The 18,456-nt window shown below is 39.1% G+C and overlaps 1 protein-coding gene across 49 annotated transcripts in view; it reads left to right on the plus strand.

Moving 5' to 3' along the window:
* The window catches only part of LOC310910381 (uncharacterized protein), a 60,981-nt gene that overhangs the window by 32,762 nt on the left and 9,763 nt on the right, over window positions 1-18,456 (plus strand). For 39 of the 49 annotated variants that reach the window (XR_014590311.1, XR_014590312.1, XR_014590313.1 and 36 more), the window contains one exon: window positions 5,975-6,108. Coding sequence is in view for 4 of the 49 variants with exons in the window: in XM_083862985.1 (XP_083719111.1) it covers window positions 9,562-9,683; window positions 10,477-10,604 (250 nt within the window). In the remaining 45 variants the exon portion in view is untranslated. Of the gene's footprint in view, window positions 1-5,814; window positions 5,885-5,974; window positions 6,109-8,048; window positions 8,158-9,561; window positions 9,694-10,476; window positions 11,184-18,456 lie in introns of those variants that run through there. The other 10 variants (XR_014590289.1, XR_014590290.1, XM_083862987.1 and 7 more) reach the window with 7 other exon arrangements.

Raw genomic sequence — 18,456 nt, forward strand, 5'->3', positions numbered from 1 at the left:
AGGAGGGACTTCTTGATATCCCTCTGGTCTGACCAATGTGATTGAAGAAGTTTGTCTTCTTGTCACCAATCAAATTGGTCTGTGTAGAATAGTATAAAAAGAGAAACATCCCAAGAATAAAGGAGTCATTTTCAGCCTTTTGAAGTCAGAGACTTTGTGTCGTTGTGATGTACAACACTCACTCTTACACCTGTACATGGGAAGCATTCAGGCCATGCACTTCCCAAGGCATCCTGGAGGCCACCTTGGACAGCCACCAGGGCAGTTTGCTACCATGAAACTACACCATTAAAACCATTAAACAACTACACTGCTACACTGTGACCACGGTGGTCTAATGGATGTCAGCAAGTATTTCCATTACTGCTTTATTCAGAGACACTGGCAATCTGGAGATGCAGTTTCATAATCTGCTACATTTGGAACTACTAGCTTTAAATTAGTTTCGTACTGACAATCAACAAGAAAAATTCTTTCTGCTTCCCCAGAACTTGCTCTTGCAGAAATCACAATGACAATGCGGATTTTGTCATTGTTCATAAATCCTAAGTATATCTGAGAGTCTCTGGCCTGGGATGTGTTTTTTGCCAAGTCTTGAGGAATGGCTTGAGAGTCAGTACCATGAAAAGCAAAATTTTGAGGATAAATCTTTCTTCTAAGGTGTTAGTCAGTGATCCTCTGACAAGAAACAAGGAGTTAAAGGGACATTTCAATGACCAAGTGTCTTCAACCTGTCTTGGGCTCTAAAGAGAGAGGCAAATCAAGTACTTATGAATGCTGTTCAATACAAAGGCACACACAGCCACCAAGGACATGAATATTCTGGGAATGTGATCTTACTGGTCCAGAGTTCACGCAGGCTCTCAGTGAGATCCATGCTCATGGATTCCTAATTCCTAATTCCTAATGCTTCATATTTCAAACTGAATACTAACTTCAAGAATCAGAAGAAAGTGAAGAGAAATGCACAGAAGACAAATAATGAAATAGTTTTGAACAAAGCAACTTCATAGGAATTTTTAAGTGCAAAACATATTTGGTTGGTATAGCATTTTAAGCCGCTGGCTTTAAACCACACTTTACAAATGCAAAAAAAAATTGCAAGTGCAACATTGTCTGTGCCTTTATGTATTATATATGTGTACATACTGAAGGATGTACATCTATGTACATATATGTGTGCATATACTCATGTCACTGAAGGATCTGAATATCCAGTATATGTTTCAGTGTTTCAAGGGTACAAACTACACAACAGAAATGTTATGCATAAGCAGAGACAATTTCACTTGTTCTGTCATTTGTGCTAATAGTTGTTGATAGATGCACTAATACAGTGTCTATAGTTGAGGCAGAAATTTTTTGCTTATCATTTTTCATTTCATTTTTACATTACCCAAACAAATAATTTACTCTTCATTTCTCAAACCCAGAGTAGTAGTGCACAAGGCCTGCTACTCTAACGGTCCTTATTATACTATCCTAGGTATTTCTTCTAAGTTGAGTTTTCAGATCATTTGTACAAGTAAACTCAGATAACATGCAGACACACTTTACAGTGGGCGAAAAGTGTCAGGTAGGGTGATGATGTGCATCAAACCAAGCAGATGCAGAACTGTTTTGGCTACATAAAGGGGTACCTGAGGTTTCCTTGGGAAAATGCCCTGCCATTCCTCCATACTGTCACCTTTAGAATTGCTGACAAAGGCGGGCTTGTTGCAATTAGTACAATCTTTCATGAAGTGTCACCTCCTGAGAAGGAGCTCTGATACCTGGCAGGGATGAGCTTTCAAAATTTTCATGAAGTGCACTTGGCAATGTGTGAACTGGACTGTCTACAGTGTATTCCATTTGCCATGTTTGGCAAGGTGGTGAAGATGGAAGGGGAACTGTGATGATGATGATTTGAGTTTAGCAGCCTCCTGGGGTGAGCAGTAGAACCTACAGAGAAAACAAATGGTGTCTGAAGTACCAGAATTGCTCCGTGGGTGACTTGAGTTCAAAGGACACGGAAAGTTCTTCACACACCTCCTTAAATGCAAATAAGGACAATCTGTGCCTGAATGAGATGTTCTCCCCACCCCAACCCCCCACCCCTGCCCAGTATTTTTTTAGGAAGACTATACAGAAAACCCTGACATATGGCAACTGTCATGTCTGAACTTGAATTTTTTGTTCCCTTTTGTACTTTGAAAGGTTTAAACCAGCTCTGCACATTTTTCACTAGCAAACGACTCCTACAGCCCTGCTGTTTTGCTGCAATCCATTGGTTTCATGGGGTGCTGCACAAATGCATACATTTGTTCTTGTCATAAATCCACTGTGCAGTTTGCCTTCCCTCTGTGTTCTCCAGGAGACCTGTACACTCACTTCTAGACAGTGATCTACAATCACAACAGAGCTTTGAGGGCCTGCTGGACCCACACTACTGTTTAATTGCATAATTGTTGATCAATGTTTTTCCACCATATGCCTCTCTCTTTTCCCCCAAGCAAGTGTAAGTAATCATCAACACACCTGTAAGCAGCGTTTCCTAGAAGAGCTACCACGTATTTCTTCTGTAATAAAGGAGTCAGGCTGACTGATGATATGCATTATGGATGTCACCTCCAGCATAAATACTATGAGAGAGGTGAGCACAAAGAGCTACAGAAGGGAAATGAAACATAGGAAAATGTTGGGAAATACTTCACAGAGAAACAACATGGCAGAAAACAAGGTTAGAGAGTTACAGGTAAAATAAAAGCCAGCAATGTGATGTCAAACCCAGGAAATGATATCATGGGGATAATTACCATTCTCCACTCCTCCTGTAGAGGCCTCTGGAGGCTGGAGGTGTGTGCTGGTTTACGTACGTGCCACCTTTGGTCACCATGTTCTGAGGAGGCTGTGAGAGAGAATAGCAGAAACCAGAGGCTCAAACAATTGGCTGTTTTTGGCCCTATCCAAGAAAATTCAAGTGAGATGTATGTCTTCTAAAAGGGCTATAGATAATGGATCAATAAAGCTGTTGCTGTATAATTGTCACTCTGCTAAGGAAAATGGCAAAATTAAATTAGTTAATTTGCAACAAAGGAGAATTCAGCTAAATAACCAACTTTGGAGGTTTATTTTTGGGTCTGGTTTAGAAAGTATATTGATTTAGGCTGAAAATTAGAAGACAACACCTTATAGTGCGACCAATGAAGTTCTTCAATAACCGTCTACTAGAAAGAATGGTGATAAAATGACAAAGCTCACTATTTTCAAGATGTACTTTAAATCCATTCTTTTTTACCTCACCCTGCTACATGGCCTTTACAAAAATCAAAAAATAAGTGTTACGTAACATATCCAAAAAGATAAAGACATAACAGAACAGACCGACTTAAAGTGCTGTATCAAACCAGAGTGCTGATCTTATATAATTGTTTATCTTTCTATTTAGATATGTATGTGAACAAAGTCTCTTCTAACTGTACATATATATGCCACACAAATCTATGGGCAGTGCTTGTCTCACAGACAGCAGGTAGAATATTAAGCCTTTTTCTGTATTGTCAAGTATTCCTATGGATTTGCATATTCAACAATTCTGTTTTATGCAAACTGGAAGTTGACATTAGAACAGGAAACATTTTTTTCTAATGCAGCCTTAGATTTTTATCTGTTATGAAGCTGATGGTTGATTGATAAAGATTTACCACATTTCTTCATAGACATCTATATTGAAGTCTCATAACCACATGGTATTTCAGGACCTGCAGAAACAAGGTTATAGAGTGATAAAATTATCCTTCTTTGACCCTTTGACTGTTGCCATGTATTGCTGTCCCACAGTGCTTCAGTCCAATGTAACATTTTGTAGGGAGTCACGTTCCCAGGTCTTTTATAGCATAATCCAGGGTCTACACCACAGACATGGTCTTTAAGAACCAAAGTCCTGCTGGAAAGCTGGTAAGTATCTCCTAAAATAAAACAAGGATATTTTCTTCCATTGGCTGTCCAATCTACTTGCTAGCAGCTGTGTTTAGAGGTGCTGTCTCTGGCTGGCCTATACTGAATATTTAAAGGCAATAGAAGCACTTATGGTTTGAGGTATGAGATTTGCATGCCAGAGATAAAGACCTTAGAAGAAGGTAAAGGACTTTGATGGTTTTTGCCATCTGTCCCTGGAAGCTGTCCAGCCAGGAAGGACACTCCTGTGCTTGTGCTCCAAACCACACAGATGAGGTATCACAGAAGAGTAGGCGTGACAGTGACTGCATGATTATTTTAGGATAATTTAAGTAATAGTTGCTGCTGCAAGAGATGGGTGCTACCCACCCCTTTGCTCCATGATGTGATTTCCCCAGGCCTCCTTGAATGTCCACTCACATTCATGTATTCTCGTGCAAATAAGATCGGGGGATGCTGTGTCTGAAACTCCAGAAAAACTCCCATAGTTTCCAGCTAAATCACTTTTTACTCTCCCTCACACATAAATGCAATGCCAGTGCAAAGCTGGGAGCAGCAACATCTCCTATGGTGCCAGCATAGTGTGAGATCACACATTTCAGCTGCTGTCTGCATCTAGACTGGCTGAAAAATGCCATGAAAATGCAGCCTAGTCTGTCTGCTGGTATGCCTCAGGTTATTTGGATGAACATGGCAGACATGCTTAAGGAAGCTTGAGCTGCTTCTGGTTCATCTGCAGAAAGAAAAGTAGTCTCGTCTCCTTTAGAGAACAAGTGTAGGCAGCACTTCTGTGGAGCACCACAAGGCTGCAAGGCCAGGAAAACCCACTGAAGTCCCAGAACAAAGGTCTGGTGGGTACCATCATGTGCTTGAGGTGGGCACATAGTTTATAAAATATGTAATACATATAGAAATGTGTATGCATAATAATTGAAGGTAAAATATATTTCTGTGATTTGCCTTCCTAATTAATTCATTCTACTTTACTGTATAAATTAATAATACGATTTCTACTTTCAGGGGAAGGGAATTTCTAGAGGCAAAAGGTTCTCTCTGATTCATTATTTCTGTCTTTGTTATCACATTTTGGTGATAGAAAAGGGAAGAAAATAAATTACAAACTGAATAGCCTCATGAAATGGTAAACTATTAATGAGGAATTCAATCTGAAGTATGTGATAGGACACCTTGCTAAGCTGCTCCTCCAATCTTTTACTATTTTTACTTTTTGATTATTATTTTTATTTTACCACTTCTACTTTTTTAAAAACTTTTTTTACATTTTTTATTATTTTACTTTAACTATTCTTGGATATTGTGTGCAGTTTTGGTCACCACAGTATAAGAGGGACAGTAAGCTGTTAGAGAGAGTCCAAAGGAGGGCCACGAAGATGGTGAAGGGCCTTGAGGGGAAAATGTATGGGGAGGAGCTGAGGTAACTTGGGCTATTCAGCCTGGAGAAAACTGAGGGGAGACCTCATTGCAGTCTACAGCTTCCTTATGATGGGAAAAGAAGGGTCCTAGACTGAATCATATGGTGTGACTCTTGGGGATGATACCGTGCAGGGTTAAGTGTTGGAATCAATGATCCTTGTGGGTCCCTTCTAACCCAGCATATTTTGTGATTCTGTACATAACATCTCCTTTCCTAGACAAGAAAACAGAAGTAATGCTACTTTCATTTTATGAAATGACTGCGTACCTTTTTAGTTCCTGTGGAACATTAGGTAGTGTGATAGGTGAATTCCTAGTTCTGTTGTAACATATTCTCTTCCTTTTTTGTCTCCTTAAGCTGAGCAAGGAGGCCTTTAAACCACCATGAGTAATAAGGAGTTTTCTAAAGAAAATTGCTCTTGACATGTTTTTCTTTGTAAATAGGTGTGGTATTCTGCTTAGTCTGGCATGGATATTTGCTTTTTGGTGTTGCTACAGTCTGTTGTGCTCAGAGGTGAGCAGCCTGCTGTAAACTCAGCTCTGTCCTCCAGGCAACTCCACAGATTTCTACATGGCTCATTCCTTCCCTGTGTTTCTATTACAGTAACATGGAGTGAGACTTCTTCCGCTTGACTGCAAGAAAAATAAGTCAGCCTCCAGTCTTCCTCCTTTCCCAAACCAAAGCTTCCGCAAGTAACTGAAAATGGATGCTTATTTTCAAAGGCATGACTTCAAACTGAAGGCAGGTTGCATGCTTGGGCTTTGAGAATTATCACACTCTTCTTGATGAGGGGGTGGAAACTTCTCTTTGATAGAAGAGTATATATCTCTAAGTATAATAGAGATATATACTATATAGCGATAATCTAGCAAGCTGATTTTGAAATTTCCATTTAAATAGAAAAAAGGTGAATGCCATTTACAAACAACAAAACGAATCTATTTCTCCAGTACCTACCCCACTTGCACAGTGGTAGATACTATTGTTGAAACTAACTGAGTGTAATGAGAAGTATCTAATGCATCTATCTGGAAAGCACACTTTTTATTTTAAAAGCGAAATACCAGTCTGTTCTATGGGCTCAGGTTCTGCCCCTCAGACTTCAGTTATCTTGATTTTTGAGGCTTTTGTATGCATGCACAAAATCCAAACACAATTCAGCTTAAGGTGCTGAATGTTGTCACTTTGGGGATTACATGAATGACACATCTTTTCAGTCAATAACAAAATACCTATTTAAATTTTCCCTTGGGCTTGGAAAACACCAGTCAAGGTATGCATAAAGAATATTCATTCTTTCCTATCAGTTTTGCTACTTCTCTCATCTCCGGTCTCATACACAAAATGTGAAGGTTAAAATCCTGTAACTTTGGAGTTTCCAAAAGCACAAGATTACATAAGTGAGCCTACAGGAAATTTATATGTGGCTTCATAGTGTTACAGAAACGCCAGCTGAAGGGACCTCTGGAAATCCCCTCAAAGCAGAATTAATGCCAGCCATGGCCTTGCCTGACCAAAGTATTAACACCTCCAAGGACAGAGGTTCCACCATGCCTGTATTTTCCCTAATGCCTAAACCAAATGGACTCAACAGTTGCCTCTTCCAACATTGTCCATAACTACCAAGAAGAGTTTTGCTCCATCATCTCTGTAACTGGCCTTCAACTGGTTATAGGCTGCTGTTCCTCCTGTTGTTTTAAAAATCTCTCTCTAGCTCCTGGGGAGAGCTATGAATCTCTTTTATCTGCACTAGAGCAGTGCTATCTTGTTGTGCTAGCCAGCAACTAACACAATTGCAATTTCTGTACACTGGTAAATCAAATGCTACCCTGAGCTTGGAATAACTTGGCACAGAGTGGGGAGCTGCCTGTATTCAGGAGGTTTGGGACTGATTGTTTGTACACCTTCCCCAGCATGCTAACTGCTAAAGAAACAAACACAGACATATAATTCCTGATCTTAAGTACTCACTAATCTGGAAACAGATTCTGGTTTGTTTTGACAAATGACCAAATGTGAGGGGTACTGGAAGATTTTCTTGCACCCTAATTGCAAAAATTGAGCTTTTTAGCTCTAAATAAGACTGTGATTCAGCTTTTACAAAATGTTTTTAATGAGCCAGCTTTTCTGCTAAAATCATTTTGTAAAAGCTGGATCCTTGACTCACTTCATTTGACTCTACCCCAGATACCTGAGCTGAGTGTTTAGAAGTTCATCAGACTCTTTTCACAAGCATCAGAGTGGACCTTAGACTCAGAGAAGAACATTGATTTTCTTATAGAGTAGTCCAATAACTTAATATTGGGGCCTTTGAAAACTTTAGAGAGACTCTCATAATATTCAGATCTTTAAAAGTAGAATGGTTAAGCATCAGCCCAGAGGCAGAAATCAGCTGTTAGCTGATAGGTAACATACAAAAAGAATGCCAGTTGGACACAGTAGTGTGTAATATGGCAGAATAGTAAATTGGACACATTACATGACACAGTTTGTTTAGAACTGTATTTTCAGAAAAATATTTTTCCATCTTCCTTGCAACCACTTTTCTATAGAAAAGTGGATAGACTTGATGCTGTAGGTTTAGGGTCTGTGTGCTGCAGGTTGTTTTCATTTTGATAACCTTTAGCTCTATTCAAATATAGGAGTTTATGAAAAAAAAAAAATATTAAATCTGGATGAATAAGAACATGTTCGACAGTTCAAGCCCCGAATCTACAGAATCTAAACTTCATTTATTGCAGGATCAATGCCTCAAGCACAACCTCACTGGAGCTCTGGGTTTCACTGTAAGAGTTTTGAGCAGATTTCATTGTCACCACAAAGCTCTAATCCTCTTGCTTTTTATTTTATGAAAAATCAGTTGTGACTTCCTTTAAAAAAATCTGACAGATTGTTTTTTATAGCTAGAGAAGCAGACTGTCTTCTTTGCCTTGAGGTTGTGAAGACAGAATAATTTTACACTATCTAGATCACAAAAGAAAAATGAAAATTGCTTCTTCTAGCTCTTTTTTTGTAAACCCATCCAAAGAAATATTTTCTTTTCATTCTCAATAACACTCACACACACATACATATATTTATATGTACAATTAAAAGTTAAAATCATCTTACCCTGTCAGGGTTCTTTGTTCAGCTTTCATACCTTTCATATTACCAACAAACCTTTATCCACTTTCATGGCATTTTGTTATCATAGGTTTGGGGTTTTTAACGAGCTGTGGCCCTATAAGATTCAGAGAATGTTGCTTATTATGACTATGCTTTGTTCTTCGTTTTGTTTGGAAATTCACTTACACTCTATGCAACATAAATTTTCTTTGCAAACAAATAAATGTTCAATATAATACAAATTTACATCTGTATCAAAAATGACACCTTTCTTCTTTCTGGCTTTTGTAATCATTAGAGTAGCAAAAAGTGGCTGATTCACTTAAAAATTAAACGTGTCCCCAATAATATTTGGAGTTTTCACATTTGTATTAGAATATATATGTTTATTATAAGACCTGTACTCAGTTCACTAAAATAAGCTTGATTTCCTGATCAAGGAATTATTCTCAATGTATAGCCCTTCAAATCATATTTCTGTTCATTTGCAATGACAATTGTAGGATTAGATTTCCAAGCAACTGTACCATTGAATGTTTATGAATAGAGAATATAATTAAGTAATTTATAAGCAAAAATCAGGAAAATGAAAGAACCATACTATGACAGGAAAAAAAGAGCAGTTATTCCATCTTCTCTCCTTTTTCAGATTAGATTTGTGCTCTTAAGGATCCTGTGCTGCTTCTTATAAAAACAGGGTTTGATTTTACTGGCCAAATTCCAACTGCATTTTGCCTAACTAATTGCTTCTTGTGTTCTTAATTGGAAAAAGCATTCCTGAGTTTTCAGCCTTGGCTGATTTACTTTTATAGTGTCCTTAATTCAGTGTAAACCTGGGACAGCCTTCACCAGGAGGTGATTGATCTTTGAGGGCAGATGATGGCACACTTAGCTATGCTGAGCATGTCACAGATCAGTTACAATGTAATATCAGTTATTGCTTCCCAATATCCAGCAAAGCAGTGCTCCCCTCCTATCACTAGATTCAATCAGCTCTGTGGAAATCATCCTAAGCAAAATCCTCCTTTCCGTGCCTCAGACATGCATGCAAATGAGAGACGAGTGAATCCTTTCATTTCTAGATCAGAAGCAGCAGTGAATTGCCAGGGCTGGCTGGGTTACCCAGAGCCCTCCCATCTCTTTGTCCAGCACTGCAGAACTTGGATCTTCTGAGGAGAAGAGACAGATGGCATCCGAGCACTCGGTACTGCAGAGTAAGCTTTCTTGTGTCCTCTCCATCAGCAGTGCAGCCAGCTCTGCCTGTGTATCCTCTATCTCTTCCTCTTCCCCTTTCCGTCTTTCCAAGAGCCCGGCATGGAAATTAATAGAATCTGCATATGTTAGGCTTAGCAGCTTGCTGACCCCAAAATGAAATGCTTTATGGTTTGTTAAATTCAACCAATCTGCTTGGAAGTTGATGCTGTTACTCCTGTAGCTCTCTTTTCTTTACTTACTAGGCTTGATACTCCCGTGTGTATGAAATGCTCAAGTGTCAGCAGACATTATGTTAGAGTTACATACTGTGAGAGTCCAATACAGAAGTAGAATTTTAAAAATTGCAGGTATCTATTTTGAAATGTGACTTTAAAAAGTACAAAGTTCCTATTTAGGCAGCTAGTCATGGGAAAGGTGTGATGGGAGAGTGGAATGGAATGACCTAACCAGCTGCTGCTGCACAGCAGCTGCTGCCACTGCTGCCCTTTGGCTAATTCAGGGGAACTCTAAGGAAATATAGACTTTTAGAGGTCATTTAAAAAGTGGGTGGGAAGGATACACAGCTGAGAATGTATCTGGGTTTTAACAAAAGCTTAGCCACTGTTTTATTTGTGTTTTGAGTTAAGGAAAGGCAGTTGATCTATCTGTGCCTCAGTTCTTTTTCAGTGAAATTGGGGTAAAAATACAATTCCTTTTTCAAAAAGACACTGAGAGTTTGTGTATAATACTTTTTGGCTGCATTTCCATGGCAGCTGATCGGACATGAGGTCTCTTTTTTTCAGACTTGCTGCTTGCAGAGAAAACCTGTGCAGTACCAAGGGCAGCAGTGAGGCTGTGGCATGGAAATGTCAAATCTTTCAGATCCCTGAAATGAGAGATGCTGCAGTACTAAGTAGTTTAAATTTCTCAGGTGAATCACCCTTCCTCCTCTTCACGCATTGCTGCTTTATGAATCACATACTACTGCAAGACAGTACTCTAGTATCTATCCTTCCTTCCTTCCTTCCTTCCTTCCTTCCCTCCTTCCTTGCCCCCCTCCCACCTCTGCTTTGGTGCCCCCACTTTACTGTGTTTTATTGTCACTGTGGAGAGGGTAACGCTGACCTTTTCAGTTCTGCTCTGCATTCTTTGTCTCCTCCTCAGTTCATTTACTTCAGCAATAAAATTATATGACTCTAGACAAGAGTTATTTACATCTGTTTGGAGGCAGTTTGACAAGGCTTGGGTAAATATAGATCTGGCGAAGTACCCTACAGAGATTTTAAGGGATTGCTTCACAGACTTCCAGTGGGTCCCATTCTTTCAAAACTGGATGATTTCCATGCAGTAATTGTCAGTAAGAATCAAAAGTGTTTCCATTTTAACCTATTGCTGGAGGTTATTCCATGTCAGATATGATGAATCTGTGGTACATTGTGTTCTCTGTGATGTGATATGTTGCATAACAGAATCTGCATTTATTTAGCACCATGTTCAAATAAATAATGTATTAGTACAATGTTAATTTTGAGAAATTAATAGGGCCGTGATACATCTGTGGGCTTTTCTTCTGAACATACTTTTTTCTTCTTTATGATGTTCCATCCAAGTGGATTTTTGGTAAATGGAACTTGTCCCTGGATTTCTTTCTATCTGCAACAAGCAAGTAGGTAAGGCACTGAAAGCAGGAGGGGGCCCTGTGTTGCTGGTAGCCATGGGAGCAGGGAGGAGAAGGACAGCAGGAGGAGCAGCTGACTGGCAACAGCTGGAGGAGACTACATAGGTAAATACTGAAGGCTCCCAGGGAAGCTGGGCGTGAGGCTGAGGTGTAAGACTCTCAACAAATGAAGAACTCCAAGGCTGGAGGAGCTCCCAGGAAAAAGGAGGCGGGCTGGTGTGGGGAGTGAGGGGCTGCAGCACGTGTTTGTGAAAAAAAAGCAGAAGAGGAGGAGGTTTGCAGTAACAGATTGGGGTGCGCAGACTTGGGGCAAAAGAATGAGGACTTGTAACTTGGGAGAAGAAAAGGAGAAGGGAATAGGGATGTGATGGGAGGAGTGGAGCGCACAGCATTTGCAAGTCAAAAGTCACTGAGATTACTTCAGGGCAGTCTGTGTCCTTCCCACCTTGTACAGCAGGCACAGGCATGGAAGCACAGATATGTGTTGTTCCTCACTGACCCTTTAGGGCTGCTACAGAGATACTCTCCTCTCTCCCCTGCTCCACTTTTTTAGCTTTTGGAAATAAGATAGATCAAAATAAACACCTTAAATTTAGGTAATCCAAAACACTGAGGTAAATGGTTTGCATCCCAGTATTATCTGACATATTCTGTATATTTATTGTGAAAAGTCAATAATCAATTTTACTTTCAACAAACATAGTATTTTATTTGGTATATGTTAGAACTTCCCTTCCTCTCATGAATCCATTGCATCTATTTTTCATCCTGCTGAAAAACAAATGCAGATGTAGCAACCTTCCAGTACTTAAAGGGGGTCTGTAGGAAAGATGGGGAGGGACTCTTTGTCAGGGACAGTAGTGATAGGATGAGGCGGAACTGCTTTAAACTGCAAGAGGGTGGGTTTAGTTATCAGTAAGAAATTCTTTACTGTGAGGGTGGTGAGGCACTGGAACAGGCTGCCCAGAGAACCTGTGGATGCTCCATCCCTGGAAGTGTTCAAGGCTAGTTTGGGTGGGGCTTTGAGCAGCCTCGTCTAGTGAAAGGTGTCCCTCTTCACACCAGGGGGGCTGGAATGAAATGATCTTTAAGGTCCATTTGAACCCAAACAATTCTATGATTCTGTGACTACACAAATATCTTTGTAAAGTGTTCTGGCAAGCTTTTCCTGTATGAAAAATTGCCACATTGTAAATTCATCGCTGGAGTGCATGTAAAGTACTATCAGTCAGATATTTATTTCAGTAATAGCACTGTATCGCATTAGCAATGCTCCATAAGTACATTGTTGTAACTGAAATTACAGTTTAGTTCAAAACATATATAGAAACATTTTATACATGAAAGACTGAAAAAAAGGCCTTAATATAAGTTCTTAATACTTTCAAGTCTAAACATTTAAGTAACCTAGCTTTAATATTTACTTTCTTCAACTTACAGAAAGGCGGAAAAATAAAAAAAATAGAATTATATTTCTTTAAGGAAACCTGAATAAAACTGAAATGCTCTGGGTCAGCTTTGCAGCTTGTGAAAAATCAATGTTGCTTCAATTACTCAGTTGACTTCAATGTACTGCTGTTGATTTACAGTAGTGGGGAGTTACACTATGGTTAATAACAAAAATACCTTGGACTTTCATAGCAATTTCTATCTTGAGACTCCTAATTGCTTGTCAAACTCTCTCTTTGTCTTACAGTTTGTGAAGGTGAAATGTTGTATTCAGGACTTCATAAACACTTCCAGTTCAAGACAATTATAGATTTATTCAGATGAATGTCTTATTAAGAAGTGCTATTTAATTTTCTTATTTTCATGTACACAATTTAAGCAAGATAAATGCCTGGAGGCAGTTGAAATTGTTGTTTGTGAACGGTCCTTTCAAGAGGTGTAAAACCTTTTTGAAAACTCAAACACTTTCAGTCCTGCTTTCAATCAAAACCTCACACAGCTTTCAGTCCTGCTGTCATATTGCAGACAAGTTGGGTAAGTGTCTTAAATCCAAAATCTTGGGAAATACCATAAAAACATTCATCCCTTGAGGTGATCCAGGTTATGTACTACTGCTCACCTCGTGGTCCCTTCAGTTTGCTGCATAATCCACAGATGTGGTCCAGCCATTTCTTTTCTCAAGGAGATTTTTTTCCTTGTCCCCTTCAAGCTTTTCTTAGCTTTTTTTGTGAGGGTTGATATCACTTTATTCATTTTCCAGTGATTTTTTTACATGAATTATAATGCATTAGAGACTCTCGTTAACTTTTCATGGCTGTTTAAGGGAAGAAGGTGTAAGGATGATCCTCTGTAATACCTGTGTAGGGATCATAGATAACTACAGTTGTCATGCTTGGTGTGCAGAATCCTCCAGCTAGTAGCATTTAAGTTCCCAAAGGATGCCATATGGGAAACAGGGCCTGGCAAAGATGTCTGTCTGGTGATGTCCTGCAAGTAAAAAGCACAGTCTGTCCTTGCTACTGGTTGGACCTGGATGCATGGAGTTTCAGTATGCCAGATTTGGGATATTTTCCTCTACTATGTAACTTACTAGGTTGTTGTAGTCTTTTTACTTAATTCTGCTTTACTTTATTCTGGTGAAGGGATGAAAAGCCCTTTGGCCTATAAATACCACTGAAGATAAAATGTTTGTTTATCCTTCAGATCTCCTTTCTCATTATCAGCCCTCTGTCCTTTCACATTGAGGTGTATTCACCTCCAGACTTAGCCCATATTGAGATTATCTAGAGCCATGAGAGCAAAACGTCCTGATGAATCTGCAGGATAACAAAGAGCAACAACCCATATTATATCAATGTAGTTGAAGAACTTGGAATCTGTTTCAAGTGTCTGTAAAGCACTTTGTACACTCTAGGAGCAGAAACAGTGATAAGCTTTACAAAAAGCTTCATCAAATTCCCAAATATTGGACTCTATTACTGTGTTGTACATGTTTGTTGGTACCCATGATTCAAGAAGAAATTTCTGGGTTAAGTGGGTGATTTGATAGGTTAGTGATACCCATTTAAAATATCTCCTATTTTCAGACTGATGCCAACCCATTTCAATACATGATGAAAGCAATATCATAGAGTACTTAATCTTAATCATACCTATTGCACAAACAGGAGAAGTGAAACCTAGATCTCCCATCTGTCGAAGCACCTAAAGCATTAGGACTCTGATTCATGCTGAAGATGACTAAATATTTTAGTACGTTAAATAACAAAGAACAATAGTATCAGGTACTTTTAAATCTGTAGATTGTACTGCATGTCAAATTCCTAGCAAGTTATTCAAATTTGAAAAGCATAAAAGATTCATTGACATGTTAACTAAAATAGTTTAAAATAAAACCTTATTTTCTTCAGTAACTGTCTGCAAGATGTAGGCACAAAACTCCACATTCAAAATCCCTCACTCCCTTCGGTAACTGAGTGTTGGTCTTGATATGACTGATGCAAACCTTCAAAAATTGTAATAAAACATGCAAAGCCAGAGCAACTAGCCATTATTTCTACATCTTTTAGAGCACAGACAAAAATTTAATGGAACTCTACATAACTTTCAATAAAATCATATCCTGGTTTAGTACCACTATTTGCAATTTGTTTCTTAACATTGGAACATTTTTGTTTTGTTTTGTAAATTAATCTTCATGGATTAGCACAGCCATCTGGCCAAAGTGCTTTAGGAATCTGCTTTGCAGAGTGCAAATTGTTTCATTTTAATTTTGGTTATTAGTTATGGCTGAATGTAGACTAATGCCATCAGAAACTGGCATGCTGGGGTTGGGACAGGCTTCAAAGTCTATGACTTTTATGTTCTGGATCTTTCTTTGGATTTGCTTTGAAGAATATATTTGGGTTTATAATATCAATGTTTTGGAAAACGCACTGTTTCTGAACAACTGTGTTTTTTAAGAAGCTGGGACATGAGCCAGCTGCAAGTGGATGCCGAGATTATTCAGAGACTTATGGCAGACAGGGATGATCAGTCAGAGTCAGATGCTGAATGAAGCAGAGCTTTGTCAGATATTTGGCTCTGACTACTTTTTTAACTCCAGAATGTGGTACCAGAGTAGTGGTACAAATGAAGAAAATAACCTCAGCAAAGGGATGAAGCAATTAAAATCTCTGCAGGAGAGGTACAGTGGAAAGGACAAGCAGGGAAGGTTAAATGAGTGGATGCCAGAAAAAAACAGGATGGTTGGTCAGAAAGTAGCTTTTTTTGGGGTAATAGTATTGCACTATTTTAATAGCTTCCAGTTAGCTCATGCAGAAAAGGTAACTATAAAACTTTTAAGGAACATACCAGGAAAAATACATTATTGAGCATTTAAGACTACTCAGACTGTCTAAATTTGGTCTTATGTATTAGGTAACTAAATCAGAGGGCCAGTTTTCATATGTTATTAATGAAGAGAGAGAGAGAAAGGGAAGGGCTGAAAGAAGGAGGCTCCTTAAATAATAATTCAAAATCCATTTTAAATGCTGCAGCTCTCCTCGTAAGGAATTATTCTGTGTCTTTACTGACTGTTTATAAGTGCAACAGGCAGGCTAAAGCTATTCCATGATGAAACAACAAGAAATTATTTTGTCCAGAAGAGCAGCTGTAGAGAATAGAAAATGCTCAGATAACGCAGTTCTGATAAAATAAGCTAGAAGCAGAAAGACTTGTGGAGGTCAAAGTGAGCCTGCAAAGAAACAGCACATGCTGTGGTAAATAACACAAGCTGAGCTTGGCTTGTTAGTCATAACATAAGACAGAGGAATTTCAGTGAACGTATCACTGCAACAACGATTTGCTGGTACTAGCAGAGCATGCTGGTGTAAACACAGTGAAACAGCACCAAAACCAGCACCTTCAGCTCTGAAAAAAACCCCACCATCATAGCAAAAGCCAGCACTTGCAGTAGAAGATAGAAACATGACAGCAAATGGGATACTTCTCTGTCAGTTTTAATTGGACAAATATTCACAAAGCAGTATGGTGCCCCAAAAAGTACTGGAGCAATGAAGAAACGACTACCAGCAGTTCAAAAAACTACTTTAAGCCTCTACCTCTGTCTCTGTGCAGCATGTTAATCTGCAATAGTGTTATATTCAAAGTACCTATTACTGAATTTAAAATTATGTTATATTCATAGAATTATTTGGGTTGGAAAGGACCCTAAAGATCATCAAGTTCCAACACCCCTTTAACTTCACCAGATTACTCAGAGCTCCATCTAACCTGGCCTTGAACAGTTCCAGAGATGGGGCACCTACAGCTTCTCTGTGCCACCTGTGCCAGTGCCTCACCGCCCTTACAGTTAGTGATTTGGGGTTTTAGTATCCATTCTAACACCTCCCTTCTTTCATTTTAAAGCCACTCCCCCTTGCCCTACCTGCTTTTGTAAATAATCTCTCTCCATCTTTCTCCTAGGCTACCTTTAGGTGCTGGAAGGCCACAGCTAGGTCATGCCAGAGCTTTCTCTTTTCTATTTCTTGCTCAAATCAATAGGACGATCTCAACTGAAGGTCAGGGGAATAGAACAACCGAGGAAGAGATTAAGGATGTCTTCCAAGGCAAAAGGAAGATCTCTGCAGAGCAGAGCAGAGCAGAAAGGGTTATGGCTGAACAACAGTTTGTGACCCCAGCAAAAGCCCATGATAAAGCATATGCTAAAATTATGTCTGAAATTATTTTTCCTCAGGAAGTGATAAGGAGAATAGAGGGAATAGCTTTTCACATTTAAAGAAGAAATTAAACACTCCACAGAAGTAATGCATCTCATAGCAAACATAAGCAAATATATAAAAGGAAAAACTTTCTACTGTTCCTGCTCTTTACACAAGAAGAAATTCTAGATGAAATTATGTCAGATATTTTTCTCTCATTTTTGTATCTGCAGGGTTCTGTCAGGTTCTGTTGGCAAAACAGAGTGTACATTAGTGTACACTTAAAGATCTGTTTTATAGGATGTTCCCCACACACTGCCACATCTGTTTTGTTTGGCATGAGGTATTTCACCAGAAAGTGTCATGGTTTGGTTTTTTTTTGTAGACTAGGAATGTTTGCATAGAGGTTGGCTTTGATCTGAGACCATCTGAAAAATCTCACATAAAAATTGGGGTAGCAACAAGATTACTGGGCCAAAGCTGAGCAAATATCAATCCATAATAATGGAATTAGCATGCTATAATTAGTAAATGTCACAACATATATAGAAATTCCCTGAGGTCTTCACTGATAATTCTGTCCAACAGAGAAGGGGTGCAAGTAGTCACTGGAAAGCTGTAGAACTCAGGCCTAACCCAGTTTGCCTGCACAAGCAATCTGAGGGAAGTGCTCTGCCAGGCAACCTGTACTTCAAGATGCCTGGGACAGGAAGTTTAAGGGAATTTACGTCACTGAATTATAGAGTCTGTCCTCTGAGAAACGGCTATGGACAGTTCAAGAAGGTTGCAAACACACTTGTCTTAAAATTGTATAGTCAAAGCCAGAGGCTGATAACTTGTCACCAGCAAAAACTGATAGACATGCATGAATGAATCAACATGGAGCCTGTGGCCTCAGTTCCTGGAGGCAAAAAACTCACAAAAAAAGCAATAACGAAGACAGAACACTGATCCTGGATTCCTAAGTAAATATGGTACATGTATCACTGTCTCTGCTGACTCCTAATCCAGTGACTTTTGAAACTATGGACCAGTCTGAGCTAAGTCTGACAGAGAAGCAGTTGCCTCAAAGACACCAAATTATTATACAAACTTTGTGAAACTGGATACCTGTCCAAAGAAGAGAGACAGTATCAGTCTCTTCAGTGAGGAAAGACTGCAGTACAAACTCAGCCTGTGTTAGACACCAGAGAAACCACAAGAGGGATATTATGAATGCTCCAGCAAAAGGAAAAGCTTCAGTGAGAGGCAGCAAGTTATTAAGCAGCTGGGAATCTAACCACAAGAAAAATCCATAGGCTTCATTAGTTTTGATGCTCATGGAAATAGTTGTTATTTATGGGAGGCCAGCACTCACCGAAACCTCCCTTTAATGACTTCCCGCCGTAGCCAAAAGCAGCTTCACAAAGAGATCTTTTTTTATCACCTACCAAAATATAATTTGCAAATAGAAT

Source organism: Zosterops lateralis (assembly GCF_965231275.1).
Source record: "Zosterops lateralis genome assembly, chromosome: 1".
Taxonomy (NCBI): domain Eukaryota; kingdom Metazoa; phylum Chordata; class Aves; order Passeriformes; family Zosteropidae; genus Zosterops; species Zosterops lateralis.